The 18,592-nt window shown below is 39.4% G+C and overlaps 1 protein-coding gene across 1 annotated transcript; it reads right to left on the minus strand.

The window, feature by feature from the left end:
• Positions 1 to 6,824: 6,824 nt before the first annotated feature.
• Positions 6,825 to 14,497, minus strand: EOMES (eomesodermin). The gene is made up of 6 exons (XM_056520061.1): positions 13,488 to 14,497; positions 12,619 to 12,773; positions 11,569 to 11,690; positions 8,508 to 8,666; positions 8,358 to 8,419; positions 6,825 to 8,177 (listed from the first exon to the last, which is right to left on the minus strand). Exons 1-6 carry the CDS (start codon positions 14,249 to 14,251, stop codon positions 7,439 to 7,441), a joined length of 2,001 nt encoding a protein of 666 aa, XP_056376036.1. The 5' UTR covers positions 14,252 to 14,497; the 3' UTR covers positions 6,825 to 7,438.
• Between the last annotated feature and the right edge of the window lie 4,095 nt (positions 14,498 to 18,592).

Raw genomic sequence — 18,592 nt, forward strand, 5'->3', positions numbered from 1 at the left:
CTCAAATTTTTTCATTTTTTAGGTAGTACTACTACTCCCAGCATGGAACAGACTGTTCCATAATGGGAGTAGTAGTACCTGTACTAATAGACATATCGCCCTGGGTGTCAGTCGTGACACCCGATGCGATCGTCCATAATATAGCAGATATGCAAAGCAGCTCTATACAGCGCTCACATCTCTGCACTACTGTATACTCCGGCCAGTGATGGGAATAGAACATCACTCATTCATATTTTCTGCCCAGAATGGGGATTGGCCGGATGGTTGCAGCCAATCACGGCTCTCAGAGTGAAATATGAATGAGTAAGTGGCCGGCCGCAGTTTAGTGCAGAGATGCAGAGCGCAGGCAGGAGAAAGCCGCTCCATCTCTGCTATAGATAGGACGATCACATCGGGTTTCAGTAGTGATACCCGCTGTGATCTGTTCGCAGGTACTACTACTCCCAACATTAAGCACACTCTGCTCCATGCTGGGAGCTGTAGTACCTGCATTAATAGACAGATCGCAGCGAGTGTAACTTCTGACACCCTCCATGTTGGGAGTAGTAGTACCTGCAGCTAAGGAAAGATCACAGTGGATGTCACTCCGGACACCCGCAGTGATCTTCCTGTATAATGTATAGATGTGGGTGGCCACTCTTCTATGGTCCCCTGCACTGACCTATATATACACCTATTCATATTTCCCACAGAGAGCTGTGATTGGCTGGAACCATCTGGCCAATCACAGCTCCATGCGGGAAATATGAATAGGTGTATATATACGGCAGAGCACCACAGAAGAGCGGCCGGCTGGCATCTATACATTATACAGAAGGATCACAATAGGCGATCTGTCAATTAGTACAGGTACTACTACTCCCATCATGGAACAGTGTGTTCCATGCTGGTAATAGTAGTACTACCTAAAAAAAAATTAAAAAAAATTAAGAAAAAAGTGACAAATATACACACACTACATTTTTTTTATTGTCAGCTACATTTTCAGGTCCCCACCTGCCCACATAAATTGATCCCTGTTTAAAAATGTATAAAAATGTTGTTATAAAAAAGATACATTTCGTTAGATACAATTTTTTCCTTCACTACTGTATCTTTTTTTTATTTTTAATGGTACCCTACGAAATTTTATTAAAAAAAGGTATCTCCATCACTTTTTTGGGATTGCTAAAGTCTAAAAAAGAATTAAAAACGCCTGCAAAAACGCCAAAGTTAAAACCCACATATCATTTTTCTTGCCCTTTTTTTAATCCCATAGACTTCTAGGAGAGAAAAACGTCACGATTTTGACAAAAAAATCGCCAGTGGCTCAACATGCTGCGATTTTGGAAAACCACCAAGGAGCTGAAAAACGCCAAAATAGAGTGAAAAAACACCAAAAGGATTTAAAAAAAAAGCCATAGTGAAAAATGGCAAGTAGAATAAGAATTTTGCAATTTATCATTGAGTTACAGCTAACATCTGGCCGCAGCGTTTTTTGGCCAAAAAAACGCCATGCCGCAGAATTGGCATTTTTCTTGGCGTTTCCCAAAAAAAAAAAAGAAAGTGGAAACTTAGCCTTATATGTCCTATTCCTTTTGAATAAATTTCTAGCTTTGGCTCAAAAACTCCAGTGGCAGTATTCCAAAAACTGCCAGAAAAGAAACCAAGTGGAAACTTAGCCTGAGAAGACCAAATGCATTTCTGCATAGGTTGAGGCATCAGGTGTGGTTTTTGTTTTAGGCTAAGTTTCTACTTGTTTTTTCTTTTTTTTTTTTTTTTGGGGGGGGGACGCCAAGAAAAATGCCAATTCTGCAGCATGGCGTTTTTTCGGCCAAAAAACGATGTGGCCACATGTTAGCTGTAAATCAATGAGAAATCGCAAAAAATCTTATTCCACTTGGCATTTTTCCCTTTGGCATTTTTTAAATCCATTTGGTGTTTTTTCACTCTTTTTTGGCATTTTTCAGCTCCTTGACAGTTTTCCAAAATTGCAGCATGTTGAGCCAATGGCGTTTTTTTTCCCTGAAATAGTGGCGATTTTCTCCCATAGAAGTATATGGGAGTAAAAAAATGCCAAGAAAAACACCATGTGGGTTTTAACTTTGGCGTTTTTTCAGGCGGTTTTTATTCTCTTTTGTACTTTAGCGATCCATAAAAGTGATGGAGATACCTTTTTTAATAAAATTTCACAGGGTACCATTAAAAAAAAATAATAAAAAAGATACAGTAGTGATGGAAAAAATAGTATTTAACAAAATGTATCTTTTTTATAACAACATTTTTGTTCATTTTTAAACAGGGATCAATTTATGTGGGCCGGCAGGGAACTAAAAATATAGCCGACAATAATAAAATGTAGTGTGTATGTGTTTTTCACTTTTTATTCTTTATTTTTAAGGTGATACTACTACTCCCAGCATGGAACACACACTGTTCCATTATGGAAGTAGTAGTACCTGTATTAATTGACAGATCGCCCCTGGTCCATTGCGATCCTTCTGTATAATGTATAGATGTGGCCGGCTTATCTTCTACAGTCCCCTGCACTGCCTTATATATTCACCTATTCATATTTCCCGCAGAGAGCTGTGATTGGCCAGATGGTTCTAGCCAATCACAACTCTGTGGGAAATAGGAATATGTGTATATATATGTCAGTGCAGGAGACCATAGAAGAGTGGCCGGACGCATCTATACATTATACAGGCGGATCACAGCGGGTGTCAGGAATGATATCTGCTGTGATCTTTCCTTAACTGCAGGTACTACAGATCCCAACATGGGACAGAGCATGCTCCATGATGGGAGTAGTAGTACCTGCAGTTAAGGAAAGATCACAGCGGGTATCACTACTGACATCCGATGCGATCATCCATAATATAGCAGAGATGTGGAGCGGCTCTCTACAGCGCTCGCATCTCTGCACTATACTCCGGCCAGTGATGTGAATAGAGCATCAGTATAGGGCAGAGATACGAGCGCTGTATAGAGCCGCTCCACATCTCTGCTATATAATGGAGGATCGCATCAGGCGATATGTCTCTTAGTACAGGTACTACTACTCCCATCATGGGAGTAGTAGTACTACCTAAAAAATGTCAAAAAATTTAGAAAAAAAGTGAAACACACAAACTTTATTAAAAATGTATTAAAATGTCATTATAAAAATGTTATTTTCGTTAAATAAATTTTTTTCCATCACTACTGCATCCTTTATTTTTTATTTTTGGTACCCAACAATTTCTACACAAATGAAAAAACACCAGAAAAAAATGTCAGAAAAAACGCCAGATGCAGGAAATTGCACTGGCGTTTTTTTCAGGCGTCTATTCTTGTGTTGTTGTTTTTTTTTTCAAACCAAAAAACGCAGGACAAAAAGTAGAAACTTAGCCTTAAGGGTGCGTTTACACTGAGTAATTGAAGAGGAATTTGCTCGAGTAATTCCTCATGAATTCTCCTCTCCAAATGAATGCACATCTCCTCTGCCCATGTTCATTCTTCAAGCGGAATCTGCAAGCAGAATCCAATAGAAGTCATTGGTAAAAAAAAATATTCTTCCCTACATTGTTTTCAAGCGTAATTCAAGCAGAATTTGGGCAGAATGCAAGCGGAATTCAGGCGGAATTCAAGGGGAATTCAAACGGAATTCAGAAAAGTAGATTAAATAGCCTCCTCCTTCATTCCTCTTCATTTCCGCATGGAAATTCTGCTCGAATTCCGCTTGATGGATAAAATGACAGAAGGCAACAATTTCCTGACCGAAATTATTCCTCGTGAATTCCTCTTGAATTCCTCAGTGTGAACACACCCTTAAACTGATAAATGTAGGCCTAGCTTTTGCCAGTTATTAAGAAAATGATGGTGTACGTGCACAAAAGACTAGATTAGTCATACAGAAATTCAGCACAATTAAAAGTGTAGCAGAGATCACCAGATTACTGTGTCATTTACATATTTGAGCATGTGCAGTATATTGCATTGCTTTAACCTGGAATGATATCTGCTATCAGGAAATTCTTATGCATACATTCTCAGTAATATGGAGTCCCCCTTGAAGTATAATTAGTGACTAACAGAGTCTAACTGTGCTGCACTACAGAGCTTGTGTGCTTAGTTAAATAGCATTATATCCTCTATAAAGGGGAAAGCTGGCTACTTAACCTTCTCTGATCAGGAGAGTAAACAAACAGACCACATCCCCAGGCTTGATCTCCCTTTAAATATAGACGTGTTTATCAGTGTCATCCTAGGAGGAATAATTAGATACATTTATTCACAATTTGGTGTCTGACACCACAGCTTAGGAATGCCTTATAATCACAAGGTGTTAATTGGGGCCAGGCAGGCACTTATGTTTCTATTAAACAGTGTGATGAGGAGAACTTCTGCACGGCTTATTGTACATTTCTTCTTCTAGATACAGTCCATGGACTTCTGTTATGTTGGTCTAAACAGGTTTCAGATAGGAATAGCGACTAATACAATAATCTAGTGTTTCCCAACCAGTGTGCCCCCAGCTGTTGCAAAGCTACAACTCCCAGCATGCCCGGACAGCCTTTGGCTGTCCGGGCTTGCTGGGAGTTGTAGTTTTGCAACAGCTGGAGGCACACTGGTTGGGAAACACTGCAATAATCAGAACAAGATGACTGTTGCGCAGAAGACACCAGAGCGCAATGTAGCTTTGCCAGATCCAATCTCAGTGTTGTCATAAATGTAGCTGGTGATGAGACAGAAGGAATAAAGGGTCCTGTAAGGTATGTGTATTGCCTACCTATCTGCCTTTCCTCTCCCCTCTCTCTTACCACAAGCGGTTTAATCTCTTTATTGTTTGCATTTCCTGCAAGAGAACAGGGTTGTCTCTAAACCAGAGCTATGCAAAGAAAGCGAAGAGTGAACAACAGGGGCCTGTAATGTCATCTCACCGCAACTGCATCTCACATACAACAGAATGCAAAGCAGAAGCAAGTGTTTGCCCTAGAAATTAACATTAACCCCTCGTGGAGAGAATTGGAGTACCTAGATAGATAGATAGATAGATAGATAGATAGATAGATAGATGATAGATGATAGATAGATGGATGGATGGATGGATGGATAGATAGATAGATAGATAGATGGATAGATGATAGAGAGAGAGAGAGAGAGAGAGAGAGAGAGAGAGAGATGATAGATAGATAGATAGATAGATAGATAGATAGATGATAGATAGAGAGAGAGAGGGGGGGAGAGATAGATGGATAGATAGATAGAGTGAGAGAGGTAGATAGATAGATATATAGATAGATAAATAGATAAATAGATAAATGATAGAGAGAGATAGATGGATAGATGATAGATAGATAGATAGATAGATAGATAGATAGATGGATAGATGATAGATAGATAGATAGATAGATAGATAGATGATAGAGAGAGAGAGAGAGAGAGAGAGAGATGGATAGATAGATAGATAGATATAGATATATAGATGATAGAGAGAGAGATAGATAGATAGAGAGATAGATAGAGGGATGATAGAGAGATAGATAGATAGATAGATAGATAGATAGATAGATACAAAGCAAGGAAGTTGTCCCACAGCAATCCAAAATGGTGGATAACAAAGTGTTTATTGCCTTATGGTAGGATACCTCCTTTACCTGTTGCTAGATAGAGAGATAGATAGATAGATAGATAGATAGATAGATAGATAGATAGATAGATAGATGGATGGATGGATGAATAGATGATAGATAGATAGATAGATAGAGAGAGAGAGGGAGATATATAGATAGATAGATAGATAGATAGATAGATAGAGATATATATATATAGATAGATAGATAGATAAAAGATATGCGTGTGCAGGACAGTATAGTATAAAATAATGAATAAGTTAATGTCATATATAGCGAGGGAGAGAAATATAGAAAACAATAAAAATATAAGTAGATGGATATATGACTAATAGTCATGCCAGTAATTTGCAATCGACGTGTATCCTCTGCATTCATTAACTGAATAATAATAATAATAATGATAGGGCTAATAATACAAATACCTATAAGGCTAAGTTTCCACTGTTTTTTTTTTTTTTGTTTTTTTTTTTCTGGCAGATTTAGTAAAACTGCCATTGCAGTTTTTGAGCCAAAGCCAGAAATGTATTCAAAAGGAATAAGAATTATAAAGGAAGGACTTAGACTTCTCCTCCCTTATGGATCCACTTCTGACTTTGGCTCAAAAATTGCAGTGGTAAATTTCCAAAAACTGCCAGAAAAAAAAAAACAAGTGGAAACCTAGCCTTATAGGAATAATAATAATAATAATAATGCACTATGATCCTATCACATTTACAGATTACTGTGTAATCTTTGTATTAGCGACAGCACTACTAGATATTTCTATCTTTCTATCTAACTTTCGTTTAAATTACATATGGTCTATCTGTCTGATTTTCATCTATCCATCTATCTATCTATCCATGTAACAAAACCCATCCCCTTTTTTTTATTTAATTTAGTATTTTATTGAATTCTCTTTAATTGTACTTCTATTTATGAAAGCCGTTTTTAAAGCAGAAATAAATAGATAAATATATTTTTATTGTGACTGCCGTTTGTGAAATGTTGCTAAAATGTCTTCTCCCTGAAATAATATTATAGTTGTTAGAAATCTACATACCTTTCAATATTATTTAAAATACATATTAAACGTTTTCATAATAGTAAAACTAGACTCCGACAGGAGAGAGATCCCAAACTTCATAGCTGGTGGTCGCTATCTTCATGACCACCCATTAAATAAATAAATAATATTAATTAAAAAAAAAAAATTAGTGAATACAAATAGAATATCCCGGAGCTAAGACATTTATTAAAAATGACCAAGCACTATATACAGAAAATAATTAAACTGACAATTTCTTCCAGATCCATAATGCACTTTATACATTTTTACAATATTCCTTTATTGGTAGCATTTCCAAGACATGGTAGAAATACATTCTGGAATGGCTATTTTTATAGATATTTTTTGTGTACTACCAATACAAATTGTACAACAGATGAGTGCAGTTAAAATGTATTTGTGATCAATCAAAACAAAGACACATAGATGCATACAATATATTAAACTCCACAATATGCAATATCTACACGATCTGTACAAAGGTCTCTCCTCATAAATAAATCACATAAAAAAAAGGAGTAGATTTTTTTTCACTTTTCAAATAAACCAAATACTGTCAAGTTTAGAGTTCAGGATGTGACAGGTTGGATCTTGCAGCACTCAGAGGTTTCGGTACCATCGGTCCAGAGAACATTGGGCATCAGTTCTTGTTTTTTTTTATTTATTTTTTTTGAGTTCTCTGGATCAAAGTCAAAGCCACACTTTTTGGCATTAAACACTATGGTCCACTGTGTGATCAACAACATAACTTACAACCTTTACATATAGTAATACAGATAGGAATTATTTATGAACTAGAGTAGAATGAATAGTAGCCTAAGCCTTTAGAGGAATCTTTATAGTCTTCGCTGGCAATGTCCTCACACTTTATCGGGGGAGAATTTTCATTGCTTGAAGTGCTAGGAGATAGTCTTCTTCTTTTGCATGCCCCTGTGTACACCCCAGAATCGTTTGAGTCTAGAGACTTTATTGAAGGGGGAGTTTCCACCCAAGAAGAGCCCATTTCTTCCTTGACTTTGTCTTTAGTTAGAAGGTCTTCTGGGAACCCTGATGGACTTGACCTTGAGGACCAAGGTAGACCTGTGCTCATTTTCCTCTGATATGGGGAACTTCTGCTCCCCCAACTTGTCATAGAGGCAAAGGCAGCGTCTGGGTAATATGCCATGGGGTGTGAAGTTTGGATAGGTAGAGACTTTATGCCATAAGTGAGAAGAGAGCTAGAAGAATAGTCTGTGTCATAGGGACCCATGTCCAATTTGTTAGCCCCTGCTTGTTGAACCGGGGTTACAAACCACCTTTGTGGGGGGGCGCTGGTCACTTCTTCATTGGCCTGTGGTGAAAGAAGACCATTGGTCTGGGGTACAGTCCTCTCCCCGCTGTAGTACCTGGTGGGGGGCAGGTTGTTGACAAATTGTTCCTGGAAGAAAGGCTGGACGCTGTATCGGGCCCCGGGGACTATCTGGTGGGATCTAGGAGAATCCGCAGGAGATGGAGTTAATCGGTCATTTTCTGAAGCGGTGTACATGCTACAAAAAGAATAAGAGCCAAGGGTGACTATCACATGATCCATGACTGGACAGGGCCCATCTACAGTTACCTATTGCTACATTCCACCATATATGTAAAGAGGGGTTGACATTACTGACATACAGATATCCTAATAAGAAGTCACATTAATAAAAATAGAATATTGGCAAGTTACTTACGAGTCATAGTTGTCTCTGAAGCCTTTTGCAAAGGGGTTATGGTCAATCTTTAACTGTGTAATCTATGCAGGGGGAAAAAAGGATTAGATTTTATTTGTTCTATTGTATATGGGGTAAGGGAAATTCTAACACATAGGTGTCTGCTCTTACATCTGTATTCTGGTAGGCTGTGACAGCAATGAACTGGGTTTCTGGGAAAGTGAAAGTCTGGGTTTTGGCAGAGTCGTTCAGGTCTTCTACTCCATCTTCACTCACTTCTACTATATGGAGACGGGGCTGATACTTGTGAAGAGACTGCAGGACTATCATCTAACAAAAAATAGACGATATTGTTACAAAGATTATTGAAGAAAAAATATATGAAACAGAATATATATATATATATATATATATATATATATATATATATATGTAAATTTGGGTAGCCCTATTAGTCCAGTGATGCAGATGCAAATCATAAAAATTTGCAGTATCTTGTAATACCTTCTTTATTGGACTAACAGTATTTTGTAGAGACAAGCTTTCGGGATTCCTCCCTTTATCAAGTCCAAAGCAAATCCCTTGATAAAGGGAGGAATCCCGAAAGCTTGTCTCTACAAAATACTATTAGTCCAATAAAAAAGGTATTACAAGATACTGCAACATTTTATGATTTGCATCTATATATATATATATATATATATATATATATATATATATATATATGTATATATATATATATATATGTATATATATATATATATATATATATATATATATATGAAACAATGCGGATGGGAGAACTGTAGAGTGAATGTATAGAGCAGTGGTATTCAACCTGCGGACCTCCAGATGTTGCAAAACTACAACTCCCAGCATGCCCGGACAGCCTACGGCTGTCCGGGCATGCTGGGAGTTGTAGTTTTGCAACATCTGGAGGTCTGCAGGTTGGAGACCACTGGTATAGAGCATTGGGTGGTGGAAGATTGCATTAGTACAGATCTCTGGTAAAGAGCCAGTGCTAGTACTGGGTGCAGGTAGAGAGCACTGGTGGACAGAGGTAGTAAAAAAGATTTGAGAGTGAGTGAGTGAGTGAGTGCAGGCAGAGTGACTACTATAGGGAACCTGTAGGTAATGGGAGCTGGCAGAAAACCCTGATGGAGAGGGAATTGTAGTGTGGAGCTGGCAGAGAACCCTGATGGAGAGGGAATTGTAGTGTGGAGCTGGCAGAGAACCCTGATGGAGAGGGAATTGTAGTGTGGTGCTGGCAGAAAACCCTGATGGAGAGGGAATTGTAGTGTGGAGCTGGCAGAGAACCCTGATGGAGAGGGAATTGTAGTGTGGTGCTGGCAGAGAACCCTGATGGAGAGGGAATTGTAGTGTGGAGCTGGCAGAGAACCCTGATGGAGAGGGAATTGTAGTGTGGAGCTGGCAGAGAACCCTGATGGAGAGTGAATTGTAGTGTGGAGCTGGCAGAGAACCCTGATGGAGAGGGAATTGTAGTGTGGAGCTTGCAGAGAACCCTGATGGAGAGTGAATTGTAGTGTGGAGCTGGCAGAGAACCCTGATGGAGAGGGAATTGTAGTGTGGAGCTGGCAGAGAACCCTGATGGAGAGGGAATTGTAGTGTGGAGCTTGCAGAGAACCCTGATGGAGAGGGAATTGTAGTGTGGTGCTGGCAGAGAACCCTGATGGAGAGGGAATTGTAGTGTGGAGCTGGCAGAGAACCCTGATGGAGAGGGAATTGTAGTGTGGAGCTGGCAGAGAACCCTGATGGAGAGGGAATTGTAGTGTGGAGCTGGCAGAGAACCCTGATGGAGAGGGAATTGTAGTGTGGAGCTGGCAGAGAACCCTGATGGAGAGTGAATTGTAGTGTGGAGCTGGCAGAGAACCCTGATGGAGAGTGAATTGTAGTGTGGTGCTGGCAGAGAACCCTGATGGAGAGTGAATTGTAGTGTGGAGCTGGCAGAGAACCCCGATGGAGAGTGAATTGTAGTGTGGAGCTGGCAGAGAACCCTGATGGAGAGTGAATTGTAGTGTGGTGCTGGCAGAGAACCCTGATGGAGAGGGAATTGTAGTGTGGAGCTGGCAGAGAACCCCGATGGAGAGTGAATTGTAGTGTGGAGCTGGCAGAGAACCCTGATGGAGAGGGAATTGTAGTGTGGTGCTGGCAGAGAACCCTGATGGAGAGGGAATTGTAGTGTGGAGCTGGCAGAGAACCCTGATGGAGAGGGAATTGTAGTGTGGAGCTGGCAGAGAACCCTGATGGAGAGGGAATTGTAGTGTGGAGCTGGCAGAGAACCCTGATGGAGAGTGAATTGTAGTGTGGTGCTGGCAGAGAACCCTGATGGAGAGGGAATTGTAGTGCGGTGCTGGCAGAGAACCCTGATGGAGAGGGAATTGTAGTGTGGAGCTGGCAGAGAACCCTGATGGAGAGTGAATTGTAGTGTGGAGCTGGCAGAGAAACCTGATGGAGAGGGAATTGTAGTGTGGAGCTGGCAGAGAACCCTGATGGAGAGTGAATTGTAGTGTGGTGCTGGCAGAGAACCCTGATGGAGAGTGAATTGTAGTGTGGTGCTGGCAGAGAACCCTGATGGAGAGGGAATTGTAGTGTGGTGCTGGCAGGTGGAGAATGAGTGGTAGGAGAGATCCATAAGCACTAAGCAGAGTGTAGGCAGAGACTGAGCGGTGAAGGTAACAACTGTTGGTAAAGGTGGAGGTGTAGTAGCCGCAGACCACCTACATTCGGGAAGAGCAGAGGTTATAGAGATCAAGGTGGGCGTAGAAGCGGAGGCAAAAGTAAAGTCATAAAAGACCTTTGTGAAAAGTAGGAGGTGGGGGCTGATGTGAAAAGGTGATGTTTACACCACATCAAAAGAAGTTCAAGCAGACACAATGACAATAGAAACATCAAATTATCTGTGTATCTATCTATCTATCTATCTATCCATCTATCCATCTATCTATCTATCTTTCAGTCTGTCATCCAGTATACAGTATTTATGTAATTTATCATCTCTCTATCTATCATCACTAAATCATCTACCTATCCATCCACCTCACTCACACCTAGATTATCTACTGGAATTGACTTCAATAAAATGACTAGAGCGCTGAGCGTTGTATTGCAGTACATTGTCTCTGCATGCAGTGCCCCTCTGTCCCGTTATAACGCTCCTTTCTATCCCGTTACATTCGCTGTCCATGGTATTGTATATTCCCACAGCTTTTACCTGTGTGTTGTTATTGTTGGCTCCTTTGTTGTTGGTGAGTTTCAGTTTGCCAAATGAGATCTCCTGCCTCATCCAGTGAGCCCCGGTGTTGGGAGATTCGGGGTGTACGTACACCTTGTTACCTGGAAGTGTAAGATCTTGGTGAGACAGGGAGCACAGCAGGGTCTGCTACTCAATGTGGGAATGACTAAAGAAATAGTTAAAGAAATTTAGAAGATTCGATAGATTTATAGATAGATAGATAGATTTATAGACAGATTTATAGATAAATGTATAGATAGATAGATAGATTTATAGATAGACAGATTTATAGATAAATGTATGTATAGATAGATAGATAGATAGATAGATAGATAGATAGATAGATTTATAGATAGACAGATTTATAGATAAATGTATGTATAGATAGATATATTTATAGATATATTTATAGATAGATAGGAGATAGATAGATAGATAGATAGATAGGAGATAGATAGATAGATAGGAGATAGATAGATAGATAGATAGATAGATATGAGATAGATAGATAGATATGAGCTAGATAGATAGATAAATGTATAGATAGATAGATAGAAAGATAGATAAATGTATAGATAGATACATATCAATACAAGAAAGAGTTTTTTCTGTTGTGCACGATTGAGACAAACCAATTAAGATTAACTTAATTTGTCATTAACTTTGGGGTTTAGCATTCCTTTGAGAGAGAGAGAGAGAGAGAGAGAGAGAGAGAGAGAGAGAGAGAGAGAGAGAGAGAGAGAGAGAGAGAGAGAGAGAGAGAGAGAGAGAGAGAGAGAATGATAGATAGATAGATAGATAGCTAGATGCGGATTTATTACGGGATATCTACAGATTGATTTTTGAGAGATAGATATATGCAGATTTATTGATAGAAACATAGACATGTAGATAATAGATACATTATAGATAGAAAATCTTTGCGTCAAGACAAGACTCTGAACATGTTGAGATTAAAGTCCGCAAACATGTATATAATAGAATAGTATATAATATAATAGAATAAAGATATAAAGTCCCCAGCCTCACCTTGCATGTTGTTGTCCGCTTTCCCACACGTCACCCATTTGCCCCCCTGAAATCGCCAATGATTTGGATCTGCCAGCACCACTTCTACGAACACATTATAATGGGATGTGGGGTTCAGTCCTGTGATGTTGAAGCTCAGGAAAGGAAACATCCTCCTATACAGTGATAAGAAGTAACAATCTCATCAATAAGTGGTATATAGATAGTGATAGATATACACAGAGGACAGGGCACATCAGGGGTGGCAGGACTGAAGCAGTGCCCTCATACACACTGTCATACAGGGCACATCAGGGGTGGCAGGACTGAAGCAGTGCCCTCATACACACTGTCATACAGGGCACATCAGGGGTGGCAGGACTGAAGCAGTGCCCTCATACACACTGTCATACAGGGCACATCAGGGGTGGCAGGACTGAAGCAGTACCCTCATACACACTGTCATACAGGGCACATCAGGGGTGGCAGGACTGAAGCAGTGCCCTCATACACACTGTCATACAGGGCACTAGAGCATTAGACTGAGCACAACAAACACTTCTTAAAGTACAGAAGAATAATTAAACTATAGTCCATGGCCTGCAAACTAGCAGATCCGACATGATGTTCTGGAATACGTGTAGACAAATATTTGTAGGAATGTTACCTTGTGATAATACTTTTCCAATATGTTTCATTGTGATAATACTTTTCCAATATGTTACATTGTGATAATACTTTTCCAATATGTTTCATTGTGATAATACTTTTCCAATATGTTACATTGTGATAATACTTTTCCAATATGTTACATTGTGATAATACTTTTCCAATATGTTACATTGTGATAATACTTTTTCACTTCATTACATCATACTTCGAGGACTTACCTGCCCTGCTTGGTGATGATCATCTCGGTCTGGTGCCGGTGAAATTTGAGCCATAGGGGGCGATTACAGAGGTAGATCTGTGCCCTGACCCCAGACCCGCTGCCCGGCAGCCCCAGTGCACTGAGCCCACTGCCAGAGCCTGCAGATGGGTACGGGCTGTACATGGTGCCAGGCGCCTGGCTGTACTGATAACCGGTGGAGTACTGAGGGCGAGAAGGGCACACTGGAGGGGAGAACCCTGCGGGGGGCAGCATGCTGCTGTAAGGGGGGTATCTAGCGGCTCCTCCAGGTGGGTACACCGCGCTGTGCTGTGGTGGAGCATAAGGGAAGATGGAGCAAGGGGAGCCCAGCTCTGCCCCTGTTTGCTGGGGCTGTTGCCCCTGGGATGGAAGGTAGTAGCGCTCAGAGGGGGGCTGTAGAGAGTTGTCCAGGTATCGTGGAGCCGAGGTTGGAGGTGCAGAGCTCAGGTCCTCTTCTCCTACCGGGGATCCCTTCCTCCCGGTGTCCGGTAAAGCCTTGGTGGCTTGGAAGCCCTCAGTGGCCTCGCTGAGCATTGCGCTCCCCGGGGTGGAGGTGCCTGGATCTCTGGGGCTGTCTAGGTGAAGGCCTCTGGAGGAGAACTTCTTCTGTTGGCTTTTATGTTGTCCAACGCTGAAGTCCAAGCCTGGGCTCTGAGCGGCGCTACTGGGGTCTCCAGGCAAAGGGTAAAAAGTGTGAGGCAGGTTAGGAGCAGAGCTGGTCAGGATCTGTTCTCCTAGCTGCATCCTCTGTCCTAAGAAATCTTCTTAACCTCTGCAGTGCTGGGCAGACCCTTACTTAGTAAGGGAAGTGGCTCTCCAACAAGTGCTGGGAGGGCTTCACAAGATCAGAGTGTCCTTTCTGCTTACTGTGTGATCCATAGGTGTCCCCACTTCATGTGGCTGCAGATGATGAGGATTTAGGAACAGCCCCCACAAGTCATTCACTGCGCTCCTCTCCTAGAAATGTGTCAACAAGCAGCCTCTGTGACTTTTATATATGGTCGTTCTCTTCACACCTCCATTAGGGCTAATGATTCCAGGGAGGGGCTTGCTGCCTCTTTCATGGCACAGCTCAGAGAGAAGGACACAAGAGGAGCCCCCTCCCTCAGCCCTCTGCCTCTGGATTATTGGCTGCTTTATGTGACACTAATTTAATTAGACAATTCCTAATTGGAACATGTCACCTGTGCCTCCTTCTCTGGCTACTTAGCGGTGAAGATCAAATGCATCGCTGCCCATTATTATTTCATCCTAAATTCTCTGAAGCAGAGGGGTTGGGGGTTTCAACTTTTTATGGAAGCTACACGGAAGACCTGCTATTGTAGGATCACTTGGGGAAGCAGGGTGCATCCTTTGGGAAACATCCTATGTGCAATGTATGTATGTGTGTGTGTATATATATATATATATATATATATATATATATATATATATATAGAAAACCAAGAGAGGAGCAGCACACCTGTAGATGTGGGTGCTATCAGTACAAATCCCTGGTCACTGGATAATAATTAATACATCCACTGGATATATATATATATATATATATATATATATATATACATTTCTCCGCATACCGCAAGTATATGCACAAACTTATTTTCACCTTTGAAGATATGTCTCATGTTTGATGTGAAAATTCTAAGTATTCAAACTTATTTTTATGAATTGGCAAAGTGATAAGTATTCATGGTCTAGGTTTATCCTCCTTTACATTATACATCACAGTACAGACCAGTACAGAGGAAGACTATGAAAGTACATAAATAATACAGTAGAATCATAGTCTTGTATGCTAAAAACTCCCTAATATAAGTGTGAAAAGTTTATGAAAAGTACAACACACAGGAAGGTCTTACTGCAAATTATATATATATATATGTATATATATATATATATATATATATATATATATATATATATATTTACAACCCTCACTGGAAATCTTTCGATCTATATATATATATATATATATATATATATATATATATATATATATATACACACACACAGTTGTGGAATGCAAAAAATGCCACATTTAGTAGATACTAACTGGTTTGTCACAATTGTACAAAACACAAAAAAAATCTATCTATCTTTATATTATCCTATTCACAGTATCGTTTTCATTTCATTTTAAAGGCAATGATTGCCTATCTTTTGTGTTTTTAATAATTAATCCGACAAGAACCCATGACAAGTGATGATGATGAGGAGCCTGATGGAATCTTGGATGCTATTGGCTCAATCAGAAATCTTCACATTTTAGTTCTGAATATCTCACTTTTCTATAGCTGATAACATTGAGCACTTGAGGGAATGACACTAGGCTATTGGAGCCAAGAATCCCGGCATACTGGCTGGCGGTGGCAGCAGACCGTGCAGGGAGTCGGGCGGTAGCAGTTGGGTTTCTCAGGGTTTTTATTGTTTGGGGAGCACAAGGAAAAAGGTTCTTAGAAATTATTTTCACAGACTTACAGGTGATAGTGACGATCACATAGGACCATATGGAGGCTTCCTTCACTGCATCTGATCGCTCCCCAGTAAATAGATATTTAATGTAGGCTAGAAGGAATCCTGGCTAGGAGAGGACCTCATTCAATTCTCAGTTTACATGAGAGTGGTGTTGGTGGCACTCCAGGGCATCTCATATAAGTGTAAGTCCCTGGGTAGAAGAACTGAGGAGCTATGAGGCTGCCAAGCCAGAGAGCAAATATCCCATGTGCTTTCCACATAAACTCATGATGCCTTATCCGCTCACCTTATTTCAAAATAAATAAGTAAAAATTATATATATATATATATATGTATATATATATATATATATATATATATATATATATATATAAAAATAGTCATACTAGTTATATAATTCATTAGTAATATAATGCAATATAATTTAGTATAACACTTGACCTCAAATTTAAATAAAGGTTGTTCTTACTGTATTTGAAATACTGGTTACTGTAGTACAGTGGTCTTCAACTTGCGGACCTCCAGATGTTGCAAAACTACAACTCCCAGCATGCCCGGACAGCCGTTGGCTGTCCGGGCATGCTGGGAGTTGTAGTTTTGCAACATCTGGAAGTCCGCAGGTTGGAGAGCACTGCTGTAGTATTTAGGCCAAATAATTTAACCTAAATTATTCTAAGATTTGTATATTAAAAATTTGGCACAGTTTAACGCATGGAACTAAGGATCCTCTGGAGACAATCCGATTGTTATATCAGATCACAACGTGAGCCATAAAAACTAAGCATTGAGATTTTGACCTAGACAGTGGGGGCATAATAGACCTAGTGAGATACCAGCCCCCCTTATTATCTTCTACATGTGCAACATCCAGGGTCCCTTTTCACAATCAACAGGGGGGGACACAAATCTGGAAATATCGATGAGAAACAGACTGAGCTGTAATGATGTCTTCTGATTAGTTTTTATCATGGGGTTGACAGGGGCCATATTGTAATGTATCGAGCGCCAGATAGAATACAAAGAGCTGGAAGTGTGCTAGAGATTGCTGTAAATGTCACAGATGTGCGACAATATTATATATATATATATATATATATATATATATATATATATATATATATATATATATATATGTTTGTACCCCATAATTGTAAGCGCTGCGGAATCTGTAGGCGCTATATAAAGAAATTATATATATACATGTTTTTTATTTTTATTTTTTTGCGGTATAAAATGTGACACACAGATCTCCACTACAGATGCAGGAAAACTGAGTTGGTCTTTGTTGCGTTTTTTTCTACCTCTGCTGCTGCGGTTTTTCCATCGCTGTGCGGCAATGCAATGAATTATCAGGAGCAGAAATAAACACTTCTATTCCCTTCAGTGTACAAGACAGAGAATAGAGATTTTATATCAATATCTGGGATTTTGTATAAATAATAACGCAGTAAATAAATACCTGTTTTCGTACAGGGTAATATCTATCTATCTATCTATATATATATATATATATATATATATATATATATATATATATATACTGTGCTGTGGCAACAGAACATTTGTATTATTTGACTCAGCCAACAAATACTTTTACATAGAAATGAATTGCTATATACATTAAATAAAAGATGTGAACATAAACACAAACTATTCACATCAAACATTTATATATTTCTTTATTCATCTGCCTAATTATCTACTTGTTTGTTTATTTATATATAATCTATCTTCTATCTATCTATCTATCTATCTATCTTCTATCTATCTATCTATCTATCTATCTATCTATCTATCTATCTTCTATCTATCAGTCCTCTAATACCGCATCAGCCGCACTACACCTCGGTGTGATCTAGGCGATAATAGCGCTGTCACCTGCTCATCACTGCTTTCTACAGGGTTAATTTACAGGCAACGCCAACATTTTAACAAGCAGCAGCCACATCATTCATGTGCACATAAGTGATCCCCGATGAGTTTACACTGTTGTCACCTCCTACTCCTCACCACCGAGCGGTATGGGGGAAGACATATCAGTAATTGGCATAATAAATGATTATTGCTGGACCAATAGCTCACCGGCAGCCATGGAGGGGTTAATTGTGACATAATGCTTGTTTTATAACAATTCATTATCGATAACACTGGCTAATGGGAGGACTACTGATCTCCTCTCTATAAAATCACAGATAAGGGATAAGAAGCCTCTTCTAATATTGACAATACTAAATATGTAATAAAGGAGCTACCAATAGTCAACTATACTCTATCTATCTATCTATCTATCTATCTATCTATCTATCTCATATCTATCTATCTATCTATTTATCTATCGATCTATTTATCTATCTCATATCTATCTATCTATCGATCTATTTATCTATCTCATATCTATCTATCTATCTATCTATCTATTATACTATTTACAATATCTATCTATCTATCATCTATCTATCTGTTTATTATACTATTTACAATATCTATCTGTCTATCTATTATCTATCTCCTTTCTATATATATATCTATCATCTATCTATCTATCTATCTATCTATCTATCTATCTATCTATCTGGTATCTATCTCGTATCAATCTATCTATTATCTATC

Source organism: Hyla sarda, chromosome 5 (genome assembly GCF_029499605.1).
Source record: "Hyla sarda isolate aHylSar1 chromosome 5, aHylSar1.hap1, whole genome shotgun sequence".
Taxonomy (NCBI): domain Eukaryota; kingdom Metazoa; phylum Chordata; class Amphibia; order Anura; family Hylidae; genus Hyla; species Hyla sarda.

What these genes read in the sequence shown, in the direction of transcription:
- EOMES (XM_056520061.1), bottom strand. Translation starts at nt 14,251, where the DNA reads ATGCAGCTAGGAGAACAGATCCTGACCAGCTCTGCTCCTAACCTGCCT. An exon ending in CAGCCTACCAGAATACAGAT is followed by an intron (nt 8,420 to 8,507) that starts GTAAGAGCAGAC and finishes CCCCCTGCATAG; the next exon opens with ATTACACAGTTAAAGATTGA. An exon ending in TTCAGAGACAACTATGACTC is followed by an intron (nt 8,178 to 8,357) that starts GTAAGTAACTTG and finishes TTCTTTTTGTAG; the next exon opens with CATGTACACCGCTTCAGAAA.